This window comes from Condylostylus longicornis, unplaced genomic scaffold, assembly GCF_029603195.1.
Source record: "Condylostylus longicornis isolate FDR11 unplaced genomic scaffold, ASM2960319v2 ptg000019l, whole genome shotgun sequence".
NCBI classification, from domain to species: domain Eukaryota; kingdom Metazoa; phylum Arthropoda; class Insecta; order Diptera; family Dolichopodidae; genus Condylostylus; species Condylostylus longicornis.
The window spans coordinates 1,477,631-1,495,447 of NW_026577988.1; the positions used below are offsets into that span (position 1 = coordinate 1,477,631).

Here is a 17,817-nt window from a genome sequence, read left to right on the forward strand (position 1 = left end):
TAAATTGTTATATTAAAAATTTTATATAGTTTTTAAATTTCACAAAAATAACAAAAACAAAAAAAATTAAATGAAATATGGGTCAAATTCTTTCAAAAATGTCATTACTCTTTCAATGTTGCCTATCGAAACTATAAATATCCACCGGTATAGCGGTAATAATTGAATTTGTCTAGAGAATACAAGAAATTTTATATTGTTTTCAGAAAAACAATAATTCTTATACATACATACTTATGTGTGTTATTTAGTACTTAAATAATAAATAAAATGTTAAGTCATTGTATAACAGTTTTGTTACAATTAAATTTAATTTTGAATTGAAAACAAAAAAAAAAATTTAATTTCATTTGAAAAATTAAAATAAAAAATAAATTCACGAATATATTAAGAATATTTTTACGCTTGAATCATTGAACTAACAAGTAATATGCTTTTTTCGTGTTGCCAGCAAGTAAGATGACTTGTACGAATAATAAGAGAATGTGTGAAGCAGTTTCAAATCATTAACTTTTTAGGTTAAATTAGTTTTTATGCAAATATTGTTTTTGGCTTTATTCACGTGGCGCTACTTACTCTCTACATGCTAAAAGCCGGATAGTTATGCAAAAACTTAAAAATTACAAGTAATAATTGAAAAACAAATGCTCAACAGATTACATACACATGTTCAGATGATTATACACACTTATGAAAACACAATGAAACTCAAATTATTTATTCCTCAATAAGCTCATTGCTTAGTGAAACATGATATTCCAAAAACAGACTTATGTCAGACAAAACCAGGTGTCTATTTTGAAGACCTTTAATTGTATTAAATTATTTTGAGCTTGCTTTCTCAAATTTTTGTAGAACAACATGAAAAATCACATATTTCGCTATTTTTTATACGCACGTACATTAATATTTTAATAATGTACACAATCTCCTAAATATAGGCAATTTTTTTTAATATATATTTTTATATTGCACAGTAGTTCATTTTTAACCGACTGCATTGCATACAATAAGGGAGATTATTTGATGGGACCAAATTTTTGATGTCGAGTTTTTGATGGGAACGCACTTTTCCATAAAATGTAATTAAGGCCGGTCTGTCTATCTGTCCGTCTGTCTATCGGTCCGTGTGTCCCACGCGTGTATCTTAAGTTCAGCTGAATCGATTTTAATATTATTTTATATGTGAGTTTATTATAGCCATTGCGCGGATTGATCAATTTTTGGGATATTTAAGACCCCTGGAACTGTTCCTAAAATAGGAAGGAAATAGACAATTTACATTGCGGTCGGTTATATGCTGAACTCATCAGATGTTTTATTGCATGCTATAAATGGATATTTATCGTATGGAAACTGTGTGTGTGGAGCACAAAATTGTTTTTGAAATTGCGAAAAAGATCATTTTTCCTCTGTGTTCCAGTTAGGAAAAATTTAAGAAAATTTTTCAACATTTTGATATTTTTTGATTTTTTTAGCTACAACTTCCGTGTCAAGATTAGAATTTTCTTTAATTAAAATTTAAATTATAAATGTAAATGAAGTTTTCCAGGACTGTTTTCCAGAATATCGATGCTTTACGGCTTCGAAGTCTGAATTATGTGTAGTAAAACATATTTTAAGCGGGTGCAAACTAAACAAAAAAAACAAAATTTTGAGGTTAATTTTGGTAAACCGTTATTTTCTTGTTGTTGTTTGTTTGTATGCAAGTTAGGTTAATTTAGCTATAAGTCAGGAAACAAGTCGAAAGAGGTTTTCTGTTTCCATCCTCTTTTTAATACACATGACATTTACTTTAATATTTGTCGAAACAAACAACATTTTATATTTTATTGTGGATGTAAGGTAAAAATCGGACTCAATGTAAATAATTGTAAATTTTCTATTGTGGAACCATAAAATGACAAATCTAATTGAATTTCTAGAAATTATTCTATATCCGATCTCCAAAATTTTTTTGTGCTATGCATAAAATTACATAATCAGATTTAATGATAGCATTTTCCGATTTGTTCTGTCAAAAATTTAATATGCCTAGACATTTCATATGTCAAAAGTTGATTTCAATTTCCCCATGCACTTTTCTTGTAAATTTTAATTTTCTTATGGTGCACTTACACACATTTACATGCCCCCCTATTTCCTATATAGAATCAAAAATTTATTTAGAAAAATATTAGAAAAAAAAAAATTTTTCTTTTTCTTTCAATTTTATTAAATTTAGAGAAAAATGAAAATAAATTCTAGAAAATATTACAAATTTTTATAAAATTGAAAATTATAATAAATTGCGCAAAAATCAAATTTAAAATTTTCTATACGCAAATTAATTTTAGCATCCGTAATTTTTTTTTTTTCTGTCGCAAAATCAAATATAGCATAACAACATACTTTTATGACGTTAAAATTTGGCATCTAAATTCAGACATTGGGGGAAATTTGTAAAGAAAATTTTTTTAGTGGAATTTTTATGATTTGAAAATAAAAAAAAAATAAAATTTATAAAAATCATAAAATCTTACGAAAATAATTTCAATTGTATTCATTTTTATAAAAAAAAAAAAAATTTTGTTTTTTTTATTAAATTTTGCACTTAAAATTTTTTAATAATCTCTGCTTTTTTTTTTGGTTATTGTTTTTTTGTGATTAATTTAAATGGAATTATTTTTTGAAACAAAGGATCGGAATTTTAAAAGTGCATAATATTTGTTCAAGTTCAAGAATTGAAATTTATTATTTTGAGAGCGATCTATTTTATTTCAATTTCAGTTTTTCCAAATATTTGGAATAGTTTGGAATTTACAAAATTTTAATTAGATTTGAGAACAATAGAACAAAAGTGGTTTTTAAATTAATTACAATTAAAGATCTGAAATTTTCTTGTTTTTGAACCGTATAGTAGTAGTAGTAAGAGAGGGGGGCTCGAACCGTACACCCGCGCAAAGCCCATGCACTAAGCCAACAGAAAAAGGCCCATCGGCAACCCCCAGAAAATACCCAACAACCCCCATGCAGTTCAACACACAAGACCCCCTATCCAAACCAGCCAACCTCCCTGGCGAAGCCCAAAAGCCGCGCAAGAGACATCTCGGAGAGGTCCCGGAGGTGTGATCTCGGTAGGTCATCGCAAAAATAAGCCCCCAAGACACGCCTTCTCTTCCAAATCAGAAACGGACAGGCACAGAGGACATGCTCTACATTCTCCACCTCCGCCACATCCCCACACCCACGATTTGAACCGTATAACAATGACATATTCTCCCGAATTCTGCATATTTCAGTTGAAAAATTATCATTAAGTATTTATAATTTTCATGACTAACTTTTATACTTACTATTTTATTATTTACTAACTATTTTACTTACATGCAATGGTCAATTTTCTATTAAATTGTGTTGTCATTTTCAGCTATAAGATACCGGAGGCGTATTTGAAAAAGTCTTACATTATATTATGTTGTAGTTCCTGTTATAAATCTCTATAAGTATTATTTAATATTTTATACCAAATTTCATGTATTCCAGATGAAAATATTTTAGAATTTATGACAAATTTTTCGATTGAAGATTCAACTAGGATCTTACAACTAAGAACAGAGCTGAACCTAATATAAAAATTCTTAATAACTGTTTTAACAGTACAAAAACCTAAAGGAAATTTTTGGGAATTTCTCTAGAGTATAACATTTTGGAATGATGGCGCTATTTTTACAAAAATAAAATTCTTTAAATAAAAAATTGTCATCATTTTAGTGGCTAAAAAAATTTCATTTCTCTATACAAAATTTATTTTGTAATTTTAGTTATAAGCTTGTTTGTACCCGAATTTTTCATTTATTTACCTCATAATTAAATGTAATATAAATTTGTGTACAAAAACCAAACAAAAAAAAAAAATCTTGTATAATAGTTTTTCTTTCTTGCTTCATAAAATTACACGTATAAAATGGCAAGTTGGCGATTGTCATTCACACCCAAGGTTATTGGCTCGTTAAATTTACATTTTTCGTTTTTTTTTTTTATTTTTTCTTTATTATTTTTTTAATTTTCCTTCGGTGAATTTTCTTTTCAACAAATTATTTTGGAATTTTAATTTAGTTATGGGGTTTTTTTTTCATTTAAATTTCTTTATAGTGTTTTTTTTCCCTTTTTACGAATTAATATGAATGAACTATATGGGATAAGACGGATGGAATGTAAAGAGATAGTCATCTCACCTAGCTTACATATAAATGACTTTTCTTTACGTATACCATTGTGTACGTTAATGTACGGATAACGTAATATTTTTGCGGTGTGATTTGTATAAAAAATTTAGAATTTTAATTTTTTTTTAAATTGCGAGTCGCACAAGGCTGATCATTTTTAAAAAAAATTTTTTTTTTACTTCAATACCTTTTTTGTTTTTTTAAATATTCTATATTAAGAATTTGAGTGTATGTGGCTGCGTAAAGTTAATTAAAATTAAAAATAAAATGCAATAGAAGGAAAATGGATTTTTTTTTTTTGGCAAAATATTGGATGCCATTCAATTTGCTTTATTTTAGCAAAAAGATAAATTTTTTTTACAAAAAAAAAAAAAAAATAAAATTTCTTTTAATTTTCCCAGTGCAGTTCTTAAATAAACATCGGGCAAAAAACTCATTTATATTTATATTACATAGGTACATAGTGTTTCGAAAATATATAGGTAGAAAATTCAATATAAGGGAAATCCTATATAAATCCAAAATCTTAAAAAATGCGTTCGAATTTCGCTTCGGTAGACTTCCGTTTCTTTAATCATTGAGCTAATTAGATGGGTGACTAGCCTCATAAAATATATTAAATTATGTCAAATAGCTACACCCTGTCGCATATACACGCTGTAAATGTGAATATCTTCAACAATTATTAGTTAAAATTATCACGAATTCAGAAATTCGTTTGAAATGTGTGTGTTTCCACTCTTTAGTATACGCAACTGTTATACACCAGATTACAAATTTTATACTCAAAACTGTTTTTAACAATTTATTGTCCTAAACTTCATAATGGTTTGGTAGTTTTTATGGGATTTATAGTTGATATCTATTTCATATTTCAAATTTTCCATTTTTCCATATTTCAATCTTTACTATACTTCATATTGTTATACTAATAAGCTTTTCAAAACATGACCCCAAAAAAAAAAATCGTGTTTCTCAGAAATTTCAAAACATTAAAATGAGAAAAACAAAAAATAAAAAATTCTTTAGTAAATTCTCTTATTAACTGGATAAAATATCAAAAATTTTTTTTTTTTTTAGAAAATGGTAATTTTCCAAAATATAGAGAGAGCTACACTAGTATTATATTACAAATTATAAAAATTTTCAAGAAAAAAAAAACAAAAACAATTTGTCAAAATATTTTTAATTCTCTTCCTCATTCTTTACGAGTATATTTTTGAATGTGCTGATATTTAATACAAAATGTAGAGTAATTACAAAATATATATTTTTTCTCAAAAATTCCCACCTACAAGGTGAAATTAAAAAGCAAAAATATACAAATATATTTAATTGCAATTTTATGAAATAAAATATACATTTAACCTTAAAAATGAACTCAAATGAAAGAGACACAAAAAATATAAATTATTGCAATCTTAAATTATCAGATGCTTTTATATTTTATGAATATGATGTGACCACCGTATAATATGTAACTGACCGCATTGCTCATTTTTAAAATGCGTAAACGTATATATAATTTAAACATTGGGAATGAAATTCCAATTATCAATTTAATTTTATTAATCTAGTGAAATACGCTCGTACGAATAGATGTAAGTGTTATACTCAAATTCAAAGAGTATTCAAAGAATGGGATGCGATTATTTCAAATGTTAACAAAATTTACAAGCTATGAGATACAAAAAATTTTAAATTTTTTAATAAATTATTCTTGTTAATCTACAGTACTCTTCTTGAGTGCACATATTTTGTATATATTTCTTGTATATCTGTTCTAATATTGAATAGAATATATTATATGATCTCAAAATAAACTCCGAGAAATATAAAAATTACATAAATGTAAGAGTTAATAATCACAAAAATCTGATGTGGTAGGCACATAACCGATCGTAATGTGTATTGTCTAGTTCAGTGAAAGTGTTACAAAATATTATAAAAATGTTTTTTAAATACTTCTTTCCAATTTTTAGGACATTAGTAGTCTTATAGTTAATATACCAAGAAAAATGTAAATTTGGCACATAGTAGAGTTTCGCTTTGTGCTACCCGATTTCCTTGAAATGCTCACCAGTTAGTTTCGGTAACAACCAGAACTCAAATATCAAATTTCAAGAAATTTCATCAATTCGTTCCGTAGATATGGTGAAAAATGTAAAATCGTTAAATGTAGTTCCCGGGGACTGATATATCCCAAAAGTTGATCAATCCGTGGCATGGTCGAAATAAACTTACATATAAAATTTCATCAAAATCGGTGCAGCCGAACTTGAGATACACGCCTGCACACACAGACTGACAGACCGACAGGTTGCTAAAAATAGTTTATTTACAGTTCCTTACCATGGAGAAGTGCATTCCCACCGAAAACTCGATATGCAAAATTTGTTGCCATCACATAACCTACCTATTGTATACACAATAGTAAAAATAATTTGAGTTCAAATGAGTGAGTACAACAACCTGATATAAGTAAAAAATATCATCTGTGATTCTGGACATTGATAGAAATTTTTGACATATTCTTATAAACATCCGCTTTTTGTATTTTATTTGCAACATTGTACAGAATAACTGTATTGATTTAATAACATTTTTAGTATAAATGTAAATATTTTTTTTTTTTCATTTCTGATACTGAAATTTTTTAATGTTTCCTGTTAAATACAAATTTATTCTTGTGTTTATTCAATTTATAATAAATGTATGTTTCGAATTCGTTACAATATTCTATTGCGTTAAAAACAGTTTGCTGTTATATATATGTAAATAAATAAAATAAAAATCAATAGGAATTTAGTTTATTAATACAATAAAATTTTGCTTTAAATAAACTCAAATATGCCCAACACTTGCTATTACATAACATTCATGTATAACATTAAAATTTAAATTAATGTTATTTATATTTCAAAACAAAATGATTACATACATAACTTCTAATCTATGGTGTGTATTTAAACTTCAATTCACCACATTCATAATTATATTTATTTAATATGCTAGGTCTTTTCAAAAACGCAATATGTCACGGTATACTCGTATTGTGAAAGCAGTGTTATTTTTATCTTCATAATCTGGTTTGTTGATAAAGATTGCTAAATTTTCTAAGTATAGCGAAATTAGTACTAGTAGCGCAGTTTAATCACAGAAACTGCTTTGTTTTTATAGAATAGTTAAAAATACGTATTACATATTCATTACGTTATTGTTTTGCAGTATTGCGTTTACGAAAATCTCTAATATTTTCGCATATCATTTTCAATGTTATACAATAATCTGCTTTTCAAAAATTATGGTAACTCTTTTCTTGATTTTCAGATATTAATCAGAAATAATTGTCATTCAATTTTTTTAAATCCTGACTAATTGTCCATTAAATTATCTACATGCATTTAAAATGAAACCGTTAAAATTCTGTGACACATAATTTTTCTAAAATTATTTTTTTAGATCAAATAGACGAAAATTCTTTTAAATAAATTATATTACTAAAAATTCTATTTCTATTATTGTATGGAATTCCACTCAAATTTTCAATAAAAACAATTAATTTTTAATTTGAAATATTAATTAAATTTCATTCATTTAAAAATTTTAAAATAGTAAATTTCTCAATAATCAATTAAATAAATTTTGTGAATTGGTTATTAAAAATTCTAGCATTTAGAAAATACTTTGTTGCTTAAAAAATAATTAAAATTTTAATAAAAATTCGTTTTATTTGCTGCGACAGTAGCATAACTCAAAAAATACGATTTCTGAGTTATTTATACAGAAATAAGCAATTAAAATATTTCTTTGTTGTAGAAAAACACCATTTCTCTAGCTTGAAAATTGTCCCTTGTAATGCATTATAATATATATATATAGCGATGCATTATAATATATATATACTATATATATATATATTGTATATATATATATATATATATATATATATATATATATATATATATATACTATATATATATAGTAGTATATACATATACTAGTATATAATGTATATATATACTAGTATATAGCGAGAAAAATATATTAATTGCAAAAATTTGAAATTCGTCTTTCATATGCAAATTTTGAGTTATGCCAGTGTTGCAACAAGCAAACAATGTGTTAAAAATAAAGTTTATTTTAGTTAGACTAATGAATGAAATTTCAAATAAAATTTGTGGTGAAATTTGCAATGTACATATGTAGTAATGCCGTAAATTGATTGACCAAATACCAATTTTTTAATTAGACACAAACCATTTCTTTTCTAATCAAAGCCGTTATTTAAATTTCTTATAAATTAAGAATTTTTGGGAAAATGCACACTCAAATGTAGAACAGTTTGCATATTATTGAATATAAACTATTATAACGGTGTTAATTTTATACACTAAACACAATATTTTGACCTGTATTTGACCTGCTTTGGAGCTGGAGAATTAAGTGCGTCCCCAAGTATGTAGCAGTTTAATTCATTTACACAGTTACAGGAGAATTTGAAAGAAACGGAATTTATTCGAAATTTTTATTTTTATACCTACATATGTTCTGTGAACTTACCAACTGAGTTCTAAATCTGTTATAACTTAAAATTTACTAAATTGTTATATTGAATTTCATTAAATAACCTCCCTTAATGAATTCTTTTTAAAGAATTTCAAAATTATACTTAAGATATTTAATTTAACAGTTAGTATAACAACATTCCACCATCTCTATAAGTATTTTAAGAAATTTTGAATTAAAAAAAGATAAAAAATTTGTACTTCATTTATTTTTATACTTAAATATTCTAAACAAAGAATTCTTAAAATATTTTAAATAGAATTTTTTATTTTTATTGTTTCTATTTTATAAAATATTATTATTTACTTTTAAATATACAAGTACAAGTAATATCATCACAATATCACATAATATTTTCAGTTTAATATGACTATTTTCTGACTAAAGTATTCAAACAAAATTTTAAAATAGGAAAAATGCTTTTAAACAACAAAACACATAAAGATGATGACGACAATGCGATGATGAGAATATTGTTGTTGATATTGATGATGATGATGATGATGATGATGATGATGATGATGATGATGATGATGTTTTATTTTCTACATAAGTACATATATTATTTACTGTTTATCATTTCTGTATTAAGTTCTTAATGGAAGCCAATATTTTGACTCAAATTTTTCCTAAATTTTGGCTATACAATGATATTTTTTTTTTATAAAACACTTCCTTATTCATACGAAAAAAAAAAATAATTGAGGTTAAGGTTAATTTCCATGAAATCGAATGTTAATTAGAAATTAAATATGTGTTGAGTAAACTGAAGAGAAATGAAATGTGAAAGGATCATTTTTTTCAATTTTTATGAATAACTTTTGAGTGTAATGAGCTTTCTTTTTTGTTATTTTAAGTTTTTGTAAAGTGCATTGTTGAATGTTATTGATTTTGAGTTATACACAAGGGCACAAGTCAAATGATGAATCAAATGATTAAACGATATTTCAAGAATTTTATTTTAATGCTTATGTAGCCGCAAAATATCTGACATAGCACAATGACTACGAAAATTCCACTTTACAAAAGAATTTTAAAGTGTATATGTATCATACTTACATATATATATGTAGTGTTTTAAGTTGTAATAGAATGCAGAACAGGATTACAATTTAAAGACAACCAGGTATTAGAAAAAAAAAATTTAATAAAGTGTCACCTAAGCAAAATTTAAATTTTTTGACAACAAAACAAAAAAACACACAAAAATTTTGAAAATATAAAATAGAAATTCAATTTGTGAAGAATTGGAGTTTAGCCTGTTTAGAGTTTGTACCAGCCATTCTTCATGCTTTTTAAGATTTACAAACTGTTTCCACGCAATTTAAACTCGTTTCATTGTTTACAAGCAACTACGAAAATTAATTATACTAACAGGTATCTGCCCTTTCAAAAATTTTGAATATTTCAGTAGAGAACCAGTCGTATAACAATTTATAACAAAATGTGTTTTGTGTTCCTTTATATTATTTAATAGTTTCATATATGTAAATATTTTTAATTTGATTTTTTATTTATTTTAATTTCAATAAAATCAAGAAATATAAAATGGCAGCGTTCAGTTTCAATTATGTATTTACATATGTACCTAGACACATTTCTAATTATTTTATATAATTTATACTATATTAATCAAAGTAATAATAAGTAATTTGTATACATACATACATACGTTCATATAGGATCGAACTGTTTAATTATTTTCCGAAATGAAGAAATAAAAACGAAAATAAACAAATGTCTACTTCAATTTTGAAAAAAAAAAATTGAATTCAATTTTTATTTGGCAATGAAATGAAGAAAGTTATTAATGAGTACATTTCATATAGTCTTATTAAATACATAGTTTCTTCAAGGTCATCAATTTATTTTCAGAAATACACAAACAAAAAATATATATGTATCAAAAAACTTAAATAAATTGTTATAAATAAATTTTCCCAAAAAAAAAAATGTTCCTATACATTAAATTATTTTTTATTTTATTAGTCAGAGATTGATTATAAACACACTTCCTCTCAAATAAAATAATAATTGTACCTATATATTTATATACAAAATTGTGTATAACAATATATTGAAATATCGAATTACCTAAGCAATATTCATACAGTTTTTTCGAAAACATTTAAGAGTAAATTTGAATTTTAATGTTTGTTCTAACAAAAACTATGCCAAACAGGTTGTATAACAGATTGTTAGTTCTTAACAAAATCTCTTCTACGAGTAATATATGTTATTTATTTATGTATCATATGAGACTCAGATGACCGAAAAGTAAAATACCTCAAGTATAACAATAATAATTATTATATTTATACTGAGATTATTAATAGTTATACAAAAGTTCTCTTCAAATTTCTACATTAGATTTGCTCATTTCAATATATCAAATCATTCTGTTATATTATATACAAGTTATTTGTTCTAATACTTAGTAATATGTTATAAAAGTTTTTTTAATTTTGGAATTATGTGGTCAATTGGTAAGTTCACAAGCCATAAATATGAATTTATTTCTAATGCTGTTTAACATTGCAAACTTTCGCTTTTGCTTTGTTTTACAACTTACTAATTGTTCTAGTTTTATATGTGCTTATTACCTCATGTGACACCAACATTTATTTTCTTAAGTTTAAGTTTATTTTCTTTGTTTCTAACAAGCATACATATACAAACACAAAGATTTCGAAACTTAATAATATTATTTTTATTTATATTATAGGCGTGAATTGGTTAGCCAAGAAGCACGTTTCAATGCTCAATTACAGGAAGCACAAAAAAATGCCTCTAGCGCACAAGAACGAGCACATGAGCTACAAATGAAAATCGATCAATTAGAACAAGATATTTCATTAAAGTCGTGGCATATTGAACGTAAAATATTAAATAATTTAATTAAAATTCTATTTAAATATTAATTTTAATGTATATATATTAATTTTAGGACTGAACGGGGAAATTCAGGCTATTCAACAAGAACATTCTTCTGTAAGAAAACGTCTACAAACAATTGAAGATGAAAAAGAACGCTTACGACAGAAGCATCTTGATGAAGAAGATGAATTTAATATTAAATATGGTAAATTAAATTACAATATTGTAAAATATAGAAAAATACCAATTAAATAATTAAATTAATTAAAATTTTTTAAAATAATTTTAGAAAATCTTGAGGACAAGTACAAAGAACTCGAAGAAAAATATAATAAACTTCGTCAATTGGCTTCAACATTACAAACACAATTGGCAACAGCAAAAGGTGAAGTTGATGATTTACGAACCGAAAAAGATCAATTATGTGAAGAAAAAGATGCTCAATTGAAAAATTTACAAGAACTTTTAGATAAAGCAATTGAAGAACGTAAAGAATTGGAAATTAAATGGCAAAAAGAATTTGAATTATTAAGAAATCATAATCAAGGTAATTTTCATTTGAAATCAAAACATTTTAAAATTTTTTATCATAAATAAATTGTCAATTTGATATTTTAGAACATGAAGAACAATTACTAACGGATTGTGAATATCAATTAAGATCAATGCAAAAGAAATGTAAAGAAAAAATTGAAGCTGCCGAAAAAGCAAAACAAGAAGCATTAGAGCGTAATGCAGAATTAGAAGAAAAAGTTGCTGAAGGTGAAGGTTATAATGAAAGACTGAAAAATTTACAAGCTGAAGTAAGACAATTACGTGGTCTTACAAATGAACAACGTGAATCAATAACATATATGCATGCACAAATTGAAGAATTAAAGAATGACTTAGAAGCTGCCAATATTGACTTAGAAAGTAAAATTGAAGAAGTTAGAAAAATTAAATTATTCTGCGATAAGTAAGTATTTATAGTTGATTTTGTTGATCCTTATGTAATTCTGAAACAAAAAATTGTTCATTAATTTGTTATTGTAATTTTTGACTTCAAATGTTTTTTTTTTTTTTCATTTTTTTATTCCTTGTAATATTAAAAAGCTTTTGTCATTAGTTATACATAAGTATGTAAACAAAATGTAATTATTATCCCTATCAATATTTTTTTTAATAATTTCTAATAAAATCCAAAATATCATTATAAAATCATACATATGTACATTCATGCCATGTAAATACCCATTCATATACAATATTATATTTTAGTACACTCCTGTTCAAAGATAGAGAAATGATCCAAAAAATAGATGAAGCTACAAGAGAAGTAGCAACAATTTGGGAGGACAAATTATTGTAAGTTTAATAAAAATAAAAAATGCATATTAGAATTATTTCAAAAAAAATATACTAAAAAAAAATGTATGCATGAAAATAATGAAATTATAGAACAGAGATGACAAGACTGACTAATGAATTAGAAGCAGTTCATTCAGAAGAACGGCTTTCTGATATGAATAAATTACAAGCTGAACATATAGAAGAATTAAAAGTTTTAACAAATAGATATACAAGTAATGAAGAAGAGCTTAGAAAACAGGTAACAAACAATTGCTCCATTCGGGAAAAAATATCTTTATTTCAAAAATCAAAAATTTTTTAACTAAAATATATTTTTTCTAAAAAAATTTTAAAGCTTGAAGAAGTCTCAGAAAAATTACAAGAAAAAACTGAGAAATATTTAGAACTTCGTGATAAAACAGATGAAGAAATTCTAAAAACTCGAATACATTTAGATAAGGCTGATAGAGAATATCAACAAGCTATGAATAGAGAATTAGATAAAAAATTGGAATTAGAAGGTAAATAGAATGAAAATAAAAATTTTCAAATAATATTGTAAAAATATTATTTATTATTTTAACTAAATTGTATTTTTAGAAAACTTACGAAAAGAATTCGAAGAGGAAAAAGCTGAAATGGAAGCAGATTTTCAAAGGCGTATTAATGAAATCAAACAAAATTTTAAAAAAGAAATGGCTAATCAAACACAAGAGATAGCAGAAAGGCATCGTTTACAACTTGGTAAAAATTTTATAAAAGCTATTTATGTTACAAAGTTAACCGGTATCTCATATTCACAATCAATTCTATTTTAAAGTTTATAGAACAAAAATGTAATTAAAAATTATAAAGAGATTAAGAATCGAGTTTTAACTGCAATTGGCTTTCTATTACAAAATTCTTCGTTATGTAAGGAAATGTGTATTAATAATGCAACCTCAAGTACTTTTGTTGCCAATATCATCCAAAATCAAAATAATTTCATATAAAAAGTCTTTTTAAATCCATTAAATTAAGTTGTCATCCACTAAGAATCTGTAACGATTGTAAAAACAGTTTAAAGACTCCTCATATATTATTTTAAAATTTAAAAATTTAAATTGAAATTACTATATTTGCAAAAAGATTCTATTAGAAGTAATATTTTTTAATTTATCATATACACAGTGAAGACTTTTAAGTGAATTTCAATTTTTTTAATTCTATATTTTTAATCTTTATCATATATTAAAATAAAATATATTGCTTTAGAACAACAATGGGATCAATTGGCTGCTGAAAAAGAAGATGCATTACAAACATTAGAAAAACGACATAAAATCAAATTAGAAGATCAAGAAAATCGATTACGGTAAGAAAATTTCTGATTAATTCTAAATTATATAACAAATTCATTTACGATATATTAACACATACAATAACAAATTTTCAATTTTCAAAAATCATACTCCATATACAGTTTTTTTATTTTTCATTTTCAAATTTTTTAAGAAAAAATAAACTATTAAATAAAGAAACTCCTACAAAATTTACAATAAAATTTATTTGTATTATTTCATCTTATAAAAAATTGTAAATTTATCTTCAAGTATTTACATAAAATCATTTTTAATTATTCTTAAATTCAAACGTTCAAGCTTTTATAGAATTGTCTCATAATAAGACTAATTTGTTAGGAACTTCTAAATTTTATATAAACAATCGACAGAAACATTTAAATTAACACTTATATTAAATATATCTTTTATTTTCACTTGGAATAATACCATCGAAACTAATTAGGAGTGACGTTTTCGAATTAGTAAAACAACTCACTTTTGCCTATAATAATTGTCTACTAGGTACACTATTTTTCGAATTTTAGAATACAAATATCGTATTTAAAAAAAATTACTAAGAAATGTTTTGGCAATAGAAAAATTTCAATATTTCGTACATTTTTCAAATAACTTCTAAAAAGTAGACTCTACTTAATTTCAGTTTATTTTTATTTAACAATTGTAGTCGAACTACATATTTAAAAATTATTAAACTATTTTTTTGTAAATGAGTTCGGAACTATTGTTATAACAACAGCGAATGCCGAAAATTTGTACATCATTCAAAAGAAAAAAAATTTGTACAAATTTAAAATGAATGAAATTACAGGGATTGTTTGTAAGCACATCAGAACCAAAAACGTCTAATACCAAAAATTTTCAAAAAACCATACTTTAATCTACTTTATATTCGAAAGACAGACATTTGATTTTTTAAAAAACACATGTTTTTTTTCTTAATTTTTTTGGTTTAATTTTTTATTATAATTTTTCATAGTGTCATTTTGTTTTTTTTTTTCTGTTGTGGTATTCTTTTTTTTTTTTATTTTCATTTTAAAACAGAACCGATTTTTCATCAACTGGTAACGGTGAAAGTTATGATGGTTCTTCTTCTTCTTCTTCTTCAACAAAATTTGAATCTGCTTTTTTCGTTTATTCGAAAGGAGCCAGCCCAATTTTAATCCCTTCCATTATTTTATTCTATATTACTTTATCTATACCAGTAGCTCTATCAATAATATTGTTGACGTGTGCACTCTGCCTAATCTTTTATGTTTATTAAATTGAATTTTATTTATTTATTTTGTTTTCAATTTCTTTACTTTTCTTAACAGTTTATCTATCTACTATTTTTTAATTTTTTAATATTTAATCTACGATATTTATTCCTTTAATTACACGTATATTCTTACTCCTTATAATTTATATATATTTATATTTTATAAATAATTAATTTTTTAATTCGTTTTGTTTGACTAATATTAAGGTTTTTTTTTTTTTTTTTGATAAAATTAAATTTTTTCTGAATTTTTATTTAAGAATTAAGTTTTGAGTTTATGCAAATAATTTTCTATACATACATAAGAATCGTACAGTACGTACACATATATATAGATACAGATAAAAAACAAATTTCATTAATTATAAAAAAATAATTTAATATTCACAAAAACTATATAAATTTGTAGAACCATAATTTATTTTGAGATGCAATTAATATCTAATGTCACTAGATAAAAGAATATTGTAGCTGTACACACTCACGAAAACCATTGGAATTAAAAATCTCATAGAATATGCAATAATTTCATCTGAAGATCAAATTATAGAATAAAACATAATTCACGTAAAGTCAAAGTATACTTAATATTAGACCTTATTCTTACATTTTCATATAATATGCACTTTTTCAATTCATATAAAAACCAAATTTCCGATCATATGCGCATTTGATTCTCAATTGAACTTTAAATTTTGCAATACCTTAAAGTATTTAAAAATTATATAAAAATTTTTCCTAAATAATTCAACGAGAACCCTTCGTTTAGAATGACTATTTATCACCAGGAATGCTAGAACCAAACTCTGTTCCTCACATTGTTTATATTTTTTATATCATGTTTATACCTATACAACAATGTCTTAAGGCTTGCTCTTCTTAATATATGTACATAACACAATTAATTTAAAAAAAAAAAATTACAAATATTTTATATTTACATAAAAAAATTATTGATTTCTCTATTTAATTTAAATTTTGCTGGTAATTCGCATATAAAATTTCATTTTAAGAATTCGTCAGATTCCAATTATGCGAATACAAAAATATTTTCATAAAAAAAATTAAATAATTTTATAGCATTTCCTTTTTTTATTTAAACAAATAAAAAAAGTCATAATGCTTATAACAAAATAATTAATATCACATATTACAATTTTAAATTAATTATGTAAAGCTAAGTTTTAATTAATAAATTAAAAATAAATTATTTTGAAATTCTTTTTAAATAATTCTCAATATAAAAATTGACGAATATTGTAGGCACATTTAATTTTATTTAATTTTTATGTTCATTTAAAAACACCAAAAAAAGCATTCATAATAAATTTTGAACTTTATTCTTATGTGTAATATTCTCATTACACAGGCACAATATCAAATCCAACCATTCATACATAAATACTTAATACAATATTACAAATTAAATTATATTTGAAAATATTAAAGAAAAATTTAAACATTAAATTAAAAAACATAACAATATTCTTTTTTTTTTTTTTTGTTTTTGTAAATTCACATATACATTTATCTAATATGTTAAAAATGAAACAATGAATAAAAATTTTTTTCTGTTCTTTAAAGAGAACTGCTAGATGATCATAGGTAAGTTTTAATAATGAGTAAACACCTTGTACAGCGCAATAATATAAACACAATAAACTAAACAAAAATATTGTTGTTTATATAAAAATATTTTTAAAAAAAAAAAATCAACAAATAAAAATAATTAAAAATATGTGCACGATATACATTATATAAATGTTATGTTTTTCAGTCCCATTTAATTTCAAATACATATTTTGCATTCTTCTATTTATATAAAATTTATATTAATTTATATTTATATATTCACATATACATAATTTTAAAATACATTAAATGCGAATGTATGAAATTAAAATAATTATTTTTTGGTTTGTGTAATAAAAAAACATTTTCATATTACAATTTCATATACGTGAATGTATACATACATAATTATGTGCCGTATATTTTTTACAACAAAAACAAACTTATGTTATAAATTTATTAAATAACATTATTTATTTTAATTTAAAATTATTTAATGATCATCTCCTATATATAGCTTCTTAAAAGTGATAGTATTATTTATATTTCGCAAAAAAAAAAAAATATATTATTTACATAAATAAATTCATAAGAAAAACTCTTGATATTCTTGATTCAATATTATTAATGCGAAATAAAAATTTTACTTGTTAATAAA

General features: G+C 23.8%; 1 protein-coding gene across 3 annotated transcripts in view; it reads left to right on the plus strand.

Annotated features, from left to right (window-relative positions):
• LOC129606586 (uncharacterized protein DDB_G0283357) overlaps positions 1 to 17,817 on the plus strand; it is a 44,494-nt gene that overhangs the window by 23,612 nt on the left and 3,065 nt on the right. The window contains exons 3-12 of one of the 3 annotated variants that reach the window (XM_055516973.1): positions 11,503 to 11,654; positions 11,725 to 11,859; positions 11,944 to 12,201; positions 12,273 to 12,612; positions 12,915 to 13,001; positions 13,095 to 13,245; positions 13,342 to 13,507; positions 13,587 to 13,730; positions 14,241 to 14,340; positions 17,172 to 17,192. In XM_055516973.1, coding sequence (XP_055372948.1) covers positions 11,503 to 11,654; positions 11,725 to 11,859; positions 11,944 to 12,201; positions 12,273 to 12,612; positions 12,915 to 13,001; positions 13,095 to 13,245; positions 13,342 to 13,507; positions 13,587 to 13,730; positions 14,241 to 14,340; positions 17,172 to 17,192 — 1,554 coding nt within the window. The remainder of the gene's footprint in view (positions 1 to 11,502; positions 11,655 to 11,724; positions 11,860 to 11,943; positions 12,202 to 12,272; positions 12,613 to 12,914; positions 13,002 to 13,094; positions 13,246 to 13,341; positions 13,508 to 13,586; positions 13,731 to 14,240; positions 14,341 to 17,171; positions 17,193 to 17,817) is intronic. The other 2 variants (XM_055516974.1, XM_055516975.1) reach the window with 2 other exon arrangements.